Here is a 13953-nt window from a genome sequence, read left to right as displayed (position 1 = left end):
CATTTGAGAATTCTTCTCTAAGGTAAGCACCCAGTGCTATCAACTTCCCTCCAAGCAATGATTTAGCCAACATCCCACCAATTATATGTTACATGTTCCTTTTTCATTTAGTTCAAAATATTTTCTAATTTCCCTTGAAATTTCCTTTTAACCTACTGATTGTTTAGAATATGTTTCATTTCCAACTATTAAAGGATTTTTCCAGTTATCTTTGTTACTGATTTCTAATGCAATTCCATATGATCACAGACTGTACAGTGTATGATTTCAATCCTTTCAATTTGTTGGGTTCCATCTTTCTTGCTGATTGTTCTATATGCTCTTAAGAGAATGTGTATTTTACTATTTTGGGGTGAAGTGTTGTACAAATGCCAATTAGATAGTTTGTTGATGGTGTTATTCAGTCCTTTTATATCCTTAACTAATTTTCTATCTACTTATTCCATAGATTACAGAGAGAGAAGTGTTAAAAGTTTCCAATTATAACTGTGGCTTTGTCCGTTTCTCCTTTCAGTTCTATCAATGTTCACTTCATGTATTTAGAAGCTATGATGTTAGGTGTACACACATTGAAGACTGTTATGTCTTCTTAGTGAATTGTCCCTTTTATCATGCAGAGTACCTCTTTATTCCTGATAATTGTCTTTGTTTTAAAGTTTACTTTGCCTGATATTAATATCTTTTGAGTGCTATATCTTTTTTCATCATTCTACTTTTAAACTGACCATATTATTATTATATTTAAGGTACATAGCCTATGGTTGGATCTGTCTCACTGTGGTTTTAATTTGTGTTTCCCTGAGGACTTATTGTACGCTGAGTATGTTTATATGTCTCTTGGTTTTTCATATATATATATATATATTTTTTTTTTTTTAAGTGCTTGTCCAAGTCTTTTGTCCATTTAAAAAATTGAGTTATCTTTCTATTTCTTGGACATCCTTGAGTTGTGCTTGATTTTAGAGGAAAAGAGTTCAGTATTTCACCATTAAGTATGATTATGCTAACTTTAGTTTTCTCTAATCATTCTTTACCAATTTGAGGAAGTCACCTTCTGTTCCTACTTTGTTGAGAATTTTTAAAAAATCATGAATAGGTCCTAAAATAGGTCAAATGCATTTTCTATATGTATTGAGATGACCATATAATTTTTCTTTAGTTCTGTTAATATGGCACATTACAATGATCTATATTCAAATGTTAAATGTTGCTTACACAGGTGTGAGCATTTGAATTCCTAGAATTCAAATTCAATATTCCCCAACTAGTCATGATATTCAATTCACTAATATTCTGTTTAGGATTTTAGTTTCAATATTTATGAGGGATACTGGTCTTATAATTTTTTTTCTTGTAAAGTCTTGTCATATTTTGGAATCATGTTTTTCCTGGCCTTATAAAATGAGTTGGGAAGCATTTCATCTTTATCTGTTCTTTAGAAGAGTTTGTATAATAGTATCATTTTTTCTTTAAATGATTGAAGGTATTCACCAGTGAAGCATCTGGGCTTACAGTTTTCTTTGTTGGAAGATTTTAAATTACAGTTTCAATTTCTTTAACAGGAATTATTTAAATTTTCTATTTTTTCTTGTAGCAGTTTCAGTAAATTATGGTTTTTGAGGAAATTATGGTTTATTGGCATAAAGATGTTTATAATATCCCTCATTATCCTTTTAATGTCTGCAGGATCTGTGGTGAGGTCTCCATTTTCATGTCAGATACTGATCGTTTAGTTTCTTTCTCTATCCCTTTTTAAAATTTATTGATCAGTCTTACTATGCATCTCTCAATTTTACTAATCTTATCAAAGAATAAACTTTTGCCTTATTTGATTTTTCTTGTTTGTTCATCGGTTTTCTATTTCATTAACTTCTACTCTTATCTTTACAATTTTCTCCATTCTATTTCCTTCCTGTTTAACTCACTCTTCCTTTTTTAGCCTCTTGAACTGATAACTTACATCACTGATTTTAAATCTTTCTTCTTGTCAAACGTATGCAATTAAAGTTATTAATTTCCATCTAAGCACTGTTTAAGCTATAGCTCACAAACAAATCAATTAATTTTTTAAAAGTCATTCAAATTCTTTCTTTGGTAAAGGGTAAAAACTATTCACTTAAGAATCAAGGAGCAGTAAGACGGAAAAGGACATGAGGAAATGTTGCAAGGTGAGGGTAATGCTCCACATCCTGATTGGGGTATTGGTTTTATAGGGGTGTACATTTGTCAAAAATGCAACAATGTGCACTTAAGACCTGAACTGTATACAATACTAGAAGGCAAGCATCAGTACCTTTTTGTAGGTGAAAATCTAAGGCTCAGAGGAGTTAACTGTGATATTATGCCAACATGACATACCTAGCAATGTAAAGACCCAGGAGTTAAGCCTATGTCATCAGGACCCATGTAGTTTGCATCTACCACATATTATTTTATATACATACACATACATACATACACACACACCCACACACACATACATAAACATATACATATACGAGGTCTTACAATTAAGTTCGCGAACTCATCTTAGAAAAACGTGCTACATACCTCATTGCTTAATATCACTATGGTCATCTTTGAAGTACTCCCCTTGGGAAGCTATGCACTGACGCTAGCGCCTAGTCCACCCTTCAAAGAAATTCTGGAACTCTTTTTCTGGAGTGGCCATCAGAGATGTCATCATATTACCCTTGATGTCCTGACTGTCATCAAAATGTCTTCCTCTCAATATTTCCTTTATCTTTGGGTAAAGAAAGAAATCACTGGGGGCCAGATCAGGTGAGTAGGGAGGGTGTTCTAATACAACTATTTATTTCCTGGCTAAAAACTCCCTCACAGACAGAGCCATGTGAACTGGTGCATTGTCGTGATGTAAGAGCCATGAATTGCTGGCAAAAAGTTCGGGTGTCTAAGTTTTTCATGCAGCCTTTTCAGCACTTCCACATAGTAAACTTGTTAACTGTTCGTCTAGTTGGTACAAATTCACAATGAATAATCCCTCTGATATCAAAAATGGTTAGCAACATCGTTGCAACAAGTTCGCAAACTTAAGTGTCACATCTTCATATACATATACATACACATGGACATATACATACACATACACATATATTCACATACACATATACATACAAATACATGTACACATATACGTGCACATATATATACACACATACATATGCATACACATACATACACATAAACATACATATACAAGTATACTTACCCATACACATATACATACACACACATACACAGACACACACATGTAGATATGTAACAAAAGAGAGAGACTGAGAGAAAGACACAGAAACAGACGGACCCAATGCAGTACATATTTAACATATGGCATTAACAAAACATTTTCCATCTAGATGTGAACTGATGTGCTCCTCAGTAAGCTCACCTTATTACCATCAAACAGACAAAGCCGTACATGTCTACTGAGAACCTGGATGCTCATTCCTGGAAGAGGAATCATTTTACAACTCCAGAGGGTCAGAATCAACGAAACATGACTTGGTCTTGACCTAATCTGCGAGAGAAATTAGTTACAAAAAAAAGTTTGCTTTCATGATTTGTAAGACAAATTCATTTTCAAAGCATCTTTTATAAATACTTAAGAATATGTACATAGAATAAAAAAGAATAAAAGGAAAAATTATGCACACATATATATACCCACAAGAAAAGTGCCAATAGAATGTTCAATTCAAATCAAAACTTTAGGTAAAGTTTTCAGGTAAATTTTTCATAAATATTTATATTTGAAATATTTGCATTTTGGTGTAAATGCATAAAATTTTTAATGAATAGTCAGTGTAATCAGATAAAATGTGTGACCTGACCATGGAATCATGGTACTCCAAGTTCATTCACAGTCATTCCTCTACAATGTGGGTAAGTATAGAGAGTCACATTAGCATTCATAGTGTCCAGCTAGTTCCTCCTTGGTTTAATTCCAAGCATTTATCTACATTGTTCCTTGGCTTCTTATATAGATGTTTTGACAGAGAAAAAGCACTGACAATTGGAAGCAATTATTTAGTTCTACTTCACAGGTATACTTCAGAATATAAATAAATAAACTGGCATATAAATTTATTTATAAATAAATAATTCTGGTCTTATTTAAGAATACCTTCAATTCTTAATATTCTGCTTTATAGTCATGGGCCTTTCCATTTAAATAACTTATATCATTGAAAAAATAAGACAACATGTAAAAGCTTGTCACCTTTTCGATTTAAGAAATGGGAGCTGAATATTTAGCTCTCTGGGTATAAGTCCATAAAATTAAATGCCATTTATTCTAGTACTAGTATACTGAACAGACCAAATGAAACATCGTTGTTGATTTGCAATAAAAGATACTTAATACTAAGAAGTTTCTAGGCAATGCTTGGGTAGACAGGGAAAGGGGCACTAAAATTCTGTGCTACCCTCCCCACAAAACCTGACCACACTGGGCCCTCTTATTTTTCCCTGTGAGGTTCTGGGGGAGGGAGAAAACCTCGAAGGTAAACAGGAAGGGGGAGGTGATATGCTGTAACACAATTTATATCTGCTAAGAAGTCGGAGAGTAGAATTAAGTATCAAGAGTATTTCCTGCTTCAAACACTGGGGATACAAGAATCCTTTACTCCAAAGAAGTATAATCATGAAGTACTACCAATGTCCTCAATCCCACTTAATTAAAAGAATATTACTACGACTACTGCTACTATGTACTACTACTGCTACTGCTCCTGCTACTGCTACTAATGATACTTGCTAACATTTCCTAAGTTATCATCATGAGCCAGGCACTGTTCTTAGCCCCATCATATAAATAATATAATTCTCACAATAATCCTATGTTGGAAGCACTAGTATTATTCTCTTTTCACAGATGAAGAAATTGTGAAATTGAGGCAAAGAATAAGATAGATACCTAGTACTATTTCCTTTGTAACAATGGGAAAAGAGAGCATGGAGAAGAGAAACAAAATAAAATCACAGTAACAAAAACAAGTTTTGTGTTAGCTATGAAATTAACACTGAGTGTTTCAAAATCACAATACAGAAACCATTTTTTCTATTTTTTTATAATGTATTAATTAATTTACATGTTATTGGTATACTTGCAACCATGACAATCTGGAAAAGTCATAATTCTACTGATAGTAACTATACTTACAGTGCCTGTCTTAGCATCCCACATGAGATCTCTGAAGGCCAGCTGTGAAGGAGCAAGCTCTGGCTGTAAGAAGTAACTTGCTCGAAACTGATTTCCTGCAAAAATATTTTTTCCTTTGTTTTCTTACAAAGAAAGGAATAAAATTCAAAGCCCAAAATCTATGATGTTATGGTACAAACTTAGGAAACAGACTTCCAAAAGGCCAAACTGCTTGCTGGAAACAGGCTTCCTAAGAAATTTACGCATAAAAATAACAGAGGAAATGTAAAAAGAGAAGCACATAAAAGCTGATCTCAAAAGAGCTTTAAGAAAAACCTAAAAGACTTTTAGGCCAATAACATGGCCCGTAATAAAGATTATCCATTCAAATATTTTTGTAAAATGCAGAAAATCTATAAACTCTTTTTGGAGATTTAGAAAAGTATATAATCACTGCTTTTACTTTTTTACACAAAACTATTTTATAGTGTTCTTCCATATTATAGTCATGAAGAATACTCATCATAAAATCATGTATTTATTTGTGAAATCACCTTTGAGTTCATACTCTGTGCCAGGTACTATGCTAAGACCTGGAAATAAAAATGTGAATAGAAATATGGTCCTTCTCTCCTTCGTTTACCATTGAGTAGGGGAAACAATTAAAAAATTAAGTAAACAAGAGAATAAATAAGATAATTATAAGCTGACCTAGACCCATTAATGGGTACTCAGGTGGACGGGAGCTAGGGGAACCTACATTACTCAAGGCTTCTCTGGGAAAGTGGAGTTTACCCTGACACCCAAAGGAAGAGAGGGAGTTGGGCATTCAGTGGGTGCTGAAAGGAGCTTCCCAGCAGAGGAACGTCAAAACAGTCCTTTTCAGATAACTCCACAAGTCAGGGTATCAGGACAGCCTCCCCCAACATCATTGCTCTTTAAAATGAGCTTATGAATAAACATTGTCAAGTACAGGGAAATGCAAAAACAAGAAGAAAACAGAAAAGGCGAATGGAGATAACTCTTTGGAAAAGTCTTGCTGTGAAAAAAAGCAGAGAAAGGGAGGCTTTGCCTAAAAAGAGACAGGGCTGGGGAGGCTGGTTCTTAGAGGTGGGAGGTGTTAGGCTTGCCAGTGTTGCTGATGATGGGAGAAGCTGGTGGGGGAAGGGAAGCGGGATGAAGGTACAGTGAAGGGCTGACAATTAAGAGTCATGTCTCTGGAATAAAGGAAAGGGGCTGGCGCCCAGAGCACAGGTAGACAAGCCAGCCTCCGATGGGATCATGGGTCCTTCCTCCACTGTCACAGGAAAGACAAGGAAAAGATGAGTCAATGACATGTGAGCTTCAATATCTTTTTAAAAAACTTGTTTTGGCTAAAACAAGGAAATTAGATATAAAGCTTGATTGCTTAACTAAAAGTCTGTGGTGGCTGACAGACACCTGTTACCTTCCTCCAGAAGCTGGACGAGTGTGGAAGGCCTGAACCCTGTAGGAATAGCTCCCATCGTGGTCAACACATCAACAGTGTTTATCTGCTGAAGATGGTAAAAACAAATTGATTTGCTGGTTTTCATTCATGTTTCCTCGCTTCTATAATACCCTCTTTATTACTACAGCAATTGCAACCCAAAAAAGGAAAACACAAATGCACAGATGTTAGTGGACAAACACAGCAATTTAACCCCAAATTCCTGAGAAGAGGCCTGAATCCTGGCCTCTCCCAAAGACCTAAACCCCATGCCACCATGCCCAGAGGGCAGAGCTTTGTGTTCCTGAACATCCCTTATTAAAATGTTCCTCCTTCTGTCCCACTCCACAACATACGCAATGTAACAGATGACTTAATGTCATAAACTGATATGCACTAAAGAACTAATGGCTTTTTTGTATATACCGTGTTTCCCTGAAAATAAGACCTAGCTGGACAATCAGCTCTAACGCCTCTTTTGGAGCAAAAATAATATAAGACCAGGTATATTATATTATATTACATTATATTATATTATATAAGACTGGGTATTATATTATATTATATTATACCTGGTATTATATTATATTATATTACATTATATTAAAATAAAACTGGGTCTTATATTAATATTTCCTCCAAAAGATGCATTAGAGTTGATGGTCTGGCTAGGTCTTCTTTTCAGGGAAACATGGTATGTACACACACATGCACGAACATGTCCATGTGAGTGAGAAGCAGGGTAAAAGGTCAAAACGATATTTACCAAACTGTTAATGGTAGTTACTTATGGGGGGAGTGGATTTTCATTTTGTTATATAATTTTTTTAAACGATAAGATTATTGATAATTTCTTACTTTTTTGAGCTTTTCCGAATTTTTTGTGTTAACTGAAATTTAACAGCAGTCTTTACCCTAATGATAGAAAATTCAGGCAGAATCAATGAGAGATATTTCCAAGCCTTTAAATCCACTCTTCTTACAAAAAAGACCTAATAGGAAATGCTACTTGGAGCACAGGCTTACTAAACCAGAAATATATGTTTTGGGCTCTGTACATTCCATGCTCTGGACCCTTTTAAAGATCCAATGCTACCTTCCAATGTCTCTATCCTGTTTTGAATTGAACTCTGGGAGAACTATTAGGTAACAAAGTAAAACATCATTGATAAGACATGAGATACCAACCTCTGAGAGAGCTTTTCGCACAGCACTCCAATGAGAACCTGTTCTGGGGGCAAAACAGCAAGGTGAGTAAATAGATAGGTTATGCCTATTCACTCAGGGAACTTCATCGATCAGCCAACCAAGTACATAATTGTCAGTAAGTTCTGAAAACCTAATAGTCACTAGATGAAACCAGACAGAAGAACATCACATACTAACAATATGCACAAAATTAAAGTAGCAATAATTTTTAGGCAAATAGTAATACGAGAAGCACTGCTCTCAAACTGCAAGTTGTATCCATTGTAAGAAATTCATGAAATGTTTATAATAATAATAATAAAAAACAAAAGTTTCCTAACCCTTATTTTACTTTGATACCCTCTCACGTCTTCTTACCTTTGTTTAACTTCCGGTTCCTCTGCTAACTCACCCCCAACCTCCACATCTTCTTCACTGCCTTCTTCACTTGATTCTTGGCCTTCTTCTTTATGATAGGGCTGAAAAATCATTCAAATATGAAGTGCTTTTTTACTTAATCCAAAAATTGACCAATAAAAAGACTTTGAGAAAGACTCAACTGTAGATGAGAATTTACATGATAGGCATATCAAAAATCAGAGAGAAAAAGATTTCTCCACATAGTTGATCACTTCACTGTTTGAAAAATTACAAGGATAGAGGTAGAGAGCAAGTTTCATCTAAATAAATTCCAGGTGGAATTTACTTAAATGAAAAAAAAAAAAAAAGAAGTAAATGTAGAAATAAAAAAACTATAGAGGCATTAAAAGAAAATAACCTTGAAGTGGGAAAGCCCTGTCCAATTATGATACCAAAACCAAAATCATGAATGGAAACACTGACAGATTTAACTACATAAAAAATAAATATGGTTAAAATCCACAAAAAGAATATCTGTCACAAATTTCCAGGGTTGATATCCTTGTTATTAAAATGTTACCAAATTCCTATAAATCAGTAAGATTTTTTAAAATCCCTTAGAGATTTCTGGTTAGGATGGTGAAGTAGGTAAATGCTGTGCTCACCTCCTCTCAAGACCACTTCAATTACAACTAAACCACAGAAAAATCATTATTGAGAACTGTCTGAAGTCTAGCTGAACTGAAGCCCTACAACTAAGGACATACACAAGAAGCCACCTCGAGACTGGTAGGAAGGGCAGAGATGCAGAATGAGCTGGTCCCACACCCATGTGTGACCATTAAAAACTGGGAGGAATATCTCAGCTGTGAAAGTCCCCCCAAGGCATGAGGGATCCCAGCCCAGGGTTTCAGTGCTGAGGAGAAACATCCCCATAATTTCTGGCTGCGAAAATCAGCAGAGATTGTGGCTGACTGAGATGCAGGGTGGCTGCAGTCCCAGGCACTCCTCTTAAAGGGCCAGTGCACAACTTACTCTCTGATGGACTCACTCACTCTGATCTCCAGCACTGGGGCAGCAGCTCAAAAGTTCCCAGGGACATACGGGGAGAAACTGAGTTGTCTGGTTTAAGGTTGAGGGCTGGAGGGGCAGCTTTCTCCTGAACAGAAGACCTGGTGGAAGCCATGGTTTCTTTGATGACCCCTCCCCCCTTTCCTGCCTGCAGAGGCAGGCCGATGCCATATCTGAGTCTCCATCAAACTATCACCTTTCAATGCCCCACCCAACTCTCTGGCACACGCAAGCCACATACAGTGGCTTTTCCATATAAACAACCTGCCTTGGCTCATGCTGTGGACATTCATAAAATCTGTTAAAGGTTCACAAAACTCATACAAGCAGCATATGGTTTCAGCATGTCTCATACCTCTGGCTGAGCAGCCCAAAGCCTGGCATTAGTGACAGCAAGCTCTTGGCTTGGCCTCTTAAGGCACCTCCAAGCACAGTGCAAGTGATGGCCATCTCTGGATTGCTTTGTGGCTCATGCCAAGTGGCTCCAGGCAGGGCACAAACTGCAGCTGAACTTTGCCTGCAGCAAGTCCCCTCCCAGGAGGTCCCAGGGCTGGCCAGCTTTGGATGGGACCAGAGCATCACCTGGCCACCTTCAAGGATGACACACCCAAAGGGCAGACTGGGCAGGACCAGAACCCTGATAAAGTGAACCCTGCTTTGTAGGGTCAGCCTCTGCACAACAGCTCCTTCATTGCAGTCACAGCCAGTGCTCACAACCAATCAGCTTGGGGGTCAATCCCACCCACTGATGTGCAAATAGCAACAAAGTCTCAACTACAACAGGAGGGGACACAACCCACACAAGGGACACACTTGGAGTGCACAGTTCCAGTGACCAGGGAGACTGCACCTCTGGTTCCACAGGACACCTACTACGTAAGGCCACTCTACTAAGACCAGGACTTATAGCAGTCCTACGTAGAAAAAAACAAAGGGAGGCAGCCAAAATGAAGAGACAAAGAAACATGTCCGAAATAAAAGAACAGAACAAAGCTCCAGAAAAACAACTAAACAAAATGAAGACAAGCAATCTATTAGACACAGACTTCCAAACACTGGTTATAAGGATGCTCAATAATTCAGGGAGAACTTCAACAAAGAGATAGGAAACATAAAAATAGAGATAGAAAACATAAAAAAGAACCAGTCAGAAATAAAGACTACAATAATGGAAATAAAGAATTCATTAGAGGGAATCAACAATAGATTAGATGAAGCAGAGTATTGAAGCAGCAATTTAGAAGATAAGGTAGCAGAAAACATCTAATCAGAACAGCAAAAAGAAAAAAGAATGCAAAACAATGAGGAGAGTTTAAGGGGCCTCAAGTGTACCAATATTTGCATTATAGGGGTACCAGAAGAAGAGAGAGAGCAAGGAATTGAAAAACTATTTGAAGAAATAATGATGGAAAACTTTCCTAACCTGGCGAAGGAAACAGACATAGAAGCCCAGGAAGCACAGAGAGTCCCCAAATAAGACGAACCCAAAGAGGCCCACATCAAGAAACATCATAATGAAAATGCCAAAGTTAAAGACAAAGACAGAATCTTAAAAGCAGCAAGAGAAAAGAAATTAGTTACCTACAAGAGAGCTCCCTCCCATAAGACTATGAGCTGATTTCTCAACAGAAACTTTGCAGGTCAGAAGGGATTCATAGGAAATATTCAAAGTAATGAAAAACAAGGACCTACAACCAATATTACTCTACCTAGCAAAGCTGATATTTAGAATCAAAGGACAGATAAAAAGCTTCCCAGACAAGAAAAAGCTAAAGGAGTTCCTCACCACCAAACCAGTATTACAAGGAATGTTAGAGGGACTTCAAGACAAAAAAAGAAAAAAGATAAAAAAGATAAAAAAATGAATAAAATGGCAATAACTACACACGTATCTATCAACAATTACTTCAAATGTAAATGGATTAAATGTTCCAATCAAAAGATGGGGGGGCTGAATGAATAAGAAAACAAGACCCTTACGAGGTCTGACACTTAAGTTCGCGAACTCATCCTAGAAAAAGTGCTACATACCTCACGCTGAAATCACTATAGTCACCTTCTAAATACTCCCCTTGGGAAGCTATGCACTGATGCCAGCGCCTAGTCCACCCTTCAAAGCAATTCTGGAACTCTTTTTCTGAAATGGCCATCAGAGCTATTGTCGGATTACCCTTGATGCTCTGAATGTCATCAAAATGTCTTCCTTTCAATATTTCCTTTATCTTTGGGTAAAGAAAGAAGTCATTGGGGGCCAGATCAGGTGATTAGGGAGGATGTTCCAATACAGTTATTTGTTTACTGGCTAAAAACTCCCTCACAGACAGTGCCGTGTAAGTTGGTACATTGTCGTTATGCAAGAGCTCCTTCAGGACCAGTTTTGCACACACTTTTCTCATGACAGTATTTTCAGTTAAGATTTTCCTCTTTCTTTATCGATGTTTACTTGGTCTGCTATGCTCTCACAGTCAGCCGACAATTTTGACGCACAATTTGATGAATTTTTGCAATGTTTTCATCAGAGCTGCTCATTACTGGCCACCCTGACCTCTCTTCATTAGTGACGTGTTCTCTCCCCTCAGAAAAACATTTAATCCATTTGTACACTGCCGTTTTCTTCAGGGCATTATCCCCATAAACTGGGACTAACATGTCCCTGCTTTCACTTCCACTCTTGCCAAGTTTAACAAGAAATTTACTGTTTGTTTGTTGCTCTAATTCAAGCTCAGATATTTTCAAGACAGCACACACAAACACACAACAACAATAATGAACACCACTCAGCAAGATACCACCACATGTTGACACAAACTCAGCTATGAGACACTGATACAGCAAGGTTATGAAACCTAACTGAGCTGTTTTTACAGTGCTACCAATGTGAGCGCACAGTGGCAAGTTCGCAAACTTGTCATACCTCATACATATGCTGCCTACAAGTGACTCACTTCAGATCAAAAGACACAGACTGAAAATAAAGGAATGGGGAAAGATATCTCATGAAAATGGAAACAAACAAAAACTGTGGTAGCAATACTTATACCAGACAAAACAGACTTTAAATCCAAGGCTATATAACAAGTGACAAAAAAAACCCCAGTAATCCCACTTTGGGTAATTATCCAAAGAAATCCAAAACGCTACTTCGAGGGGACGTGTGCATCCATATGTTCATTACAGCATTGTTAACAATGACCAAGATGTAGAGGCAGCCTATGTGCCCGTCAATGGATTCATGGATAAATAGGAGGTGGTACATATATACATGGAAGGCAATGGGTTCTTACCATCTGCGGCAACATGGATGGACCTGAAGAGTATTGTGCTGAGTGAAATATGTCAGACAGTGAAAGACAGATACAATGTGATTTCCCTTACATGTGGAATCTAAAGAACAAAATAAACAAACAAACAAAACAGAAACAAACTCATAGATACAGAGAATATTTTTGACGGTTGCCAGACAGGAGGGGGTTGGAAATGGATGGGGAGGGAAGGGATTAAGAAGTACAAATTGGTTGTTACACAGTGGTCATGGGGATGTAGGGTATAACATAAGCAATATAGTCAATAATATGGTAATAACTATGTATGGTGTTATTTGGGTACTAGATTTATTGGGGTGGTAGATGGGAGGGGGGTTAGAGGGCAGGGTGAAAAAAGGTGAAGGGATTAAGAAGTACAAATTGGTAGTTACAAAATAGTTAGTGGGATATAAAGTAAAGCATAGGGAATATAGTCAATAACATGGTAATAACTACGTATAGTGCCAGGTGGGTACTAGACTAGTCAGGGGGATCATTTCTTAAATTATATAAATGTCTAACCACTATGCTGTACAACTGAAATTAATATAAAATAATATTGAATGTCAACTGTAATTAAAATTTTTAAATAAGGGGCAAAAGGTGAAAGGGAATAAGAGCTTCAAATTTCTAGGTATAAGACAAATAAGTGAAGAGACAACCAAGATGGCGCAGTAGGTAAAGACTGTGTTTACCTTCTCTCACAACCACATCAAAATTACAACTAAGCTATGAAAAACCATCATTGAGAATCACCTAAAATGAACCTGAACTGAAGCCTTTCAACTAAGGACGTGCAGAAGAAGCCACCTCCAGACTAGTAGGGAGGTCAGAGACACGGAACCAACTGGTCCCATACCCGCATGTAACTTTTAAAGATCGGGAGGGCTATTTCAGCTGTGGGGGTCCCCCCTTACCCCTTAGAGGAGCAAGAGATCCCAGCCGCAACCCAGCCCAGGGTTCCAGTGCCAGGGAGAGAAGTCCCCATAAATTTTGGTTGTAAAAACCAGCGGACATTGTGACTGAGTAAGACTGAGTGTGACTGCACTTACAGGTGCTCTCCTTAAAGGGACTGTGCACGGACTTACCCACCAACGGAATCACTCACTCTGAGCTCCAGTGCTGGAGCAGCAGCTGGAAAGGCGTATGGAACAAATGATGGGGTTTGCATTGTCTGGCTTGGGACGGGGGCTGGAGAGGCAGCTTTTTCCTGGACAGAGGAACTGGAAGGGAACTGGTGCTCTCCCTTCCCAATGTGCAAACATAGGCGGCCACCATTTCTGAGCTCTGCTGTAGATTTGAGACCTGGCCCCGCCCAATTTTCGGGCACACCCAGGCTACTTTCAGTGACTTTCTCGTGCAGACCGCCTGCTTTGGCTCAAGCTGCAGACTTTCCTAGGGTC

General features: G+C 37.7%; 1 protein-coding gene across 5 annotated transcripts in view; it reads right to left on the bottom strand.

Annotated features, from left to right (window-relative positions):
* Positions 1-13953, bottom strand: part of NPHP1 (nephrocystin 1) — a 64967-nt gene that overhangs the window by 37399 nt on the left and 13615 nt on the right. For all 5 annotated transcript variants that reach the window (XM_033087815.1, XM_033087816.1, XM_033087819.1 and 2 more), the window contains 5 exons: positions 8196-8296; positions 7818-7860; positions 6609-6696; positions 5183-5277; positions 3410-3538 (listed from right to left, as the gene is read on the bottom strand). In XM_033087815.1, the coding sequence (XP_032943706.1) occupies positions 3410-3538; positions 5183-5277; positions 6609-6696; positions 7818-7860; positions 8196-8296 (456 nt within the window). The remainder of the gene's footprint in view (positions 1-3409; positions 3539-5182; positions 5278-6608; positions 6697-7817; positions 7861-8195; positions 8297-13953) is intronic.

The sequence above is a fragment of the Rhinolophus ferrumequinum genome, chromosome 19 (genome assembly GCF_004115265.2).
Source record: "Rhinolophus ferrumequinum isolate MPI-CBG mRhiFer1 chromosome 19, mRhiFer1_v1.p, whole genome shotgun sequence".
NCBI classification, from domain to species: domain Eukaryota; kingdom Metazoa; phylum Chordata; class Mammalia; order Chiroptera; family Rhinolophidae; genus Rhinolophus; species Rhinolophus ferrumequinum.
The sequence above is the reverse complement of the archived record's forward strand: the minus strand, read 5'-3'. Positions and strand labels throughout refer to the sequence as shown.